Source organism: Rhinopithecus bieti, unplaced genomic scaffold (genome assembly GCF_001698545.2).
Source record: "Rhinopithecus bieti isolate Rb0 unplaced genomic scaffold, ASM169854v2 scaffold_77446, whole genome shotgun sequence".
In the NCBI taxonomy this organism is placed as follows: domain Eukaryota; kingdom Metazoa; phylum Chordata; class Mammalia; order Primates; family Cercopithecidae; genus Rhinopithecus; species Rhinopithecus bieti.
The window spans coordinates 85,229-86,365 of NW_016828620.1; the positions used below are offsets into that span (position 1 = coordinate 85,229).

General features: G+C 39.8%; 1 protein-coding gene across 1 annotated transcript in view; it reads right to left on the reverse strand.

The window, feature by feature from the left end:
- The window catches only part of LOC108523779 (lysine-specific demethylase 6A-like), a gene marked incomplete at its 3' end in the record, with an annotated part of 86,133 nt that extends 85,197 nt beyond the window's left edge, over nucleotides 1–936 (reverse strand). The window contains exons 1-2 of the mRNA XM_017864550.1: nucleotides 888–936; nucleotides 409–458 (exon numbers count right to left, since the gene is read on the reverse strand). Of these exons, the coding sequence (XP_017720039.1) occupies nucleotides 409–458; nucleotides 888–936 (99 nt within the window). The remainder of the gene's footprint in view (nucleotides 1–408; nucleotides 459–887) is intronic.
- Between the last annotated feature and the right edge of the window lie 201 nt (nucleotides 937–1,137).

The window sequence follows — 1,137 nt, forward strand, 5'->3', positions numbered from 1 at the left end:
TCATGCCATTCGCCTGCCTTAGCCTCCCGAGTAGCTGGGACTACAGGCGCCAGCCACCACGCCCGGCTAATTTTTTGTATTTTTAGTAGAGACGGGGTTTCACCATGTCAGCCAGGATGATCTCGATCTCCTGACTTCGTGATCCACCCGCCTCAGCCTCCCAAAGTGCTGGGATTACAGGCGTGAGCCACTGCACCCGGCCTCTAATTCTTAATAAAATACAAGGAGATTCACATAAGACAGCACAAGCATAAATAATACTCTCAACCCTTTTCCAATACCTTTCCCCTAGAAGCAATATTTTAAGTAATTAACAAAAAAAGGCAAGAGTTCAATTCATTTTGAATATAACTGGCAATAATCTGCCCAAAACACAAACATGAAATCAGCATGCAAATGTGCACTAACCTTCCAGTAGTCAGACTGTAAACTGTAGTACCTCTGGTATGCAGATAATGCTGAAAGAAGGAAAATAATTTTGAGTCATAATTATTTCTCACTTTAAAGTCAATAATATACTTAAGCATTATAACAAGATTCCCACCACACCCACCTCCCAGTAAACAGTGATAGTTCAAACCAAACAACTTAAAATTCTGGGCCCCCCCCCAGGAGTTCAAGAACATAAAACCATGGTCAAATCTCAGATCTGCAGTTGAACAGCATCTAGGCTAACCCCTTAGATCAACTTGACCTTCCTCAAAGATCAAATGGTAGAGGATTAACATTTTCCAAGGCAACTCCAGAATGTGCTAGATCATTTGTTCTCACAAGAGACCTCACTTCCAAGAATGGCTAACAACTCGACCACCTCAAAGAGCAAAAGAACTATTTCTTCTGTGATGCTTCCTTTCCTGCAATCAACAAAAAACTTACCCCCTAATTACCTTTCTCAACCTCAATTACAAAATAGGACAACCCATCCACCAAAACCATCTTTAGGCATAAAAGGTTCTGAAAAACTTAAAAGTAGTTTCTTGTCAACCTCAAAATTCAGTGAAGTGAACATAAAAAAGTAAAGTGAAAATTACATACATACATACATTATAATTGGTAGAGAGTGCCCTTCTTAAAAAACAAAACACTGATGAATAAACCCCATCCCATACCAATTAAATCAGAATCTCTTAGGGCAGG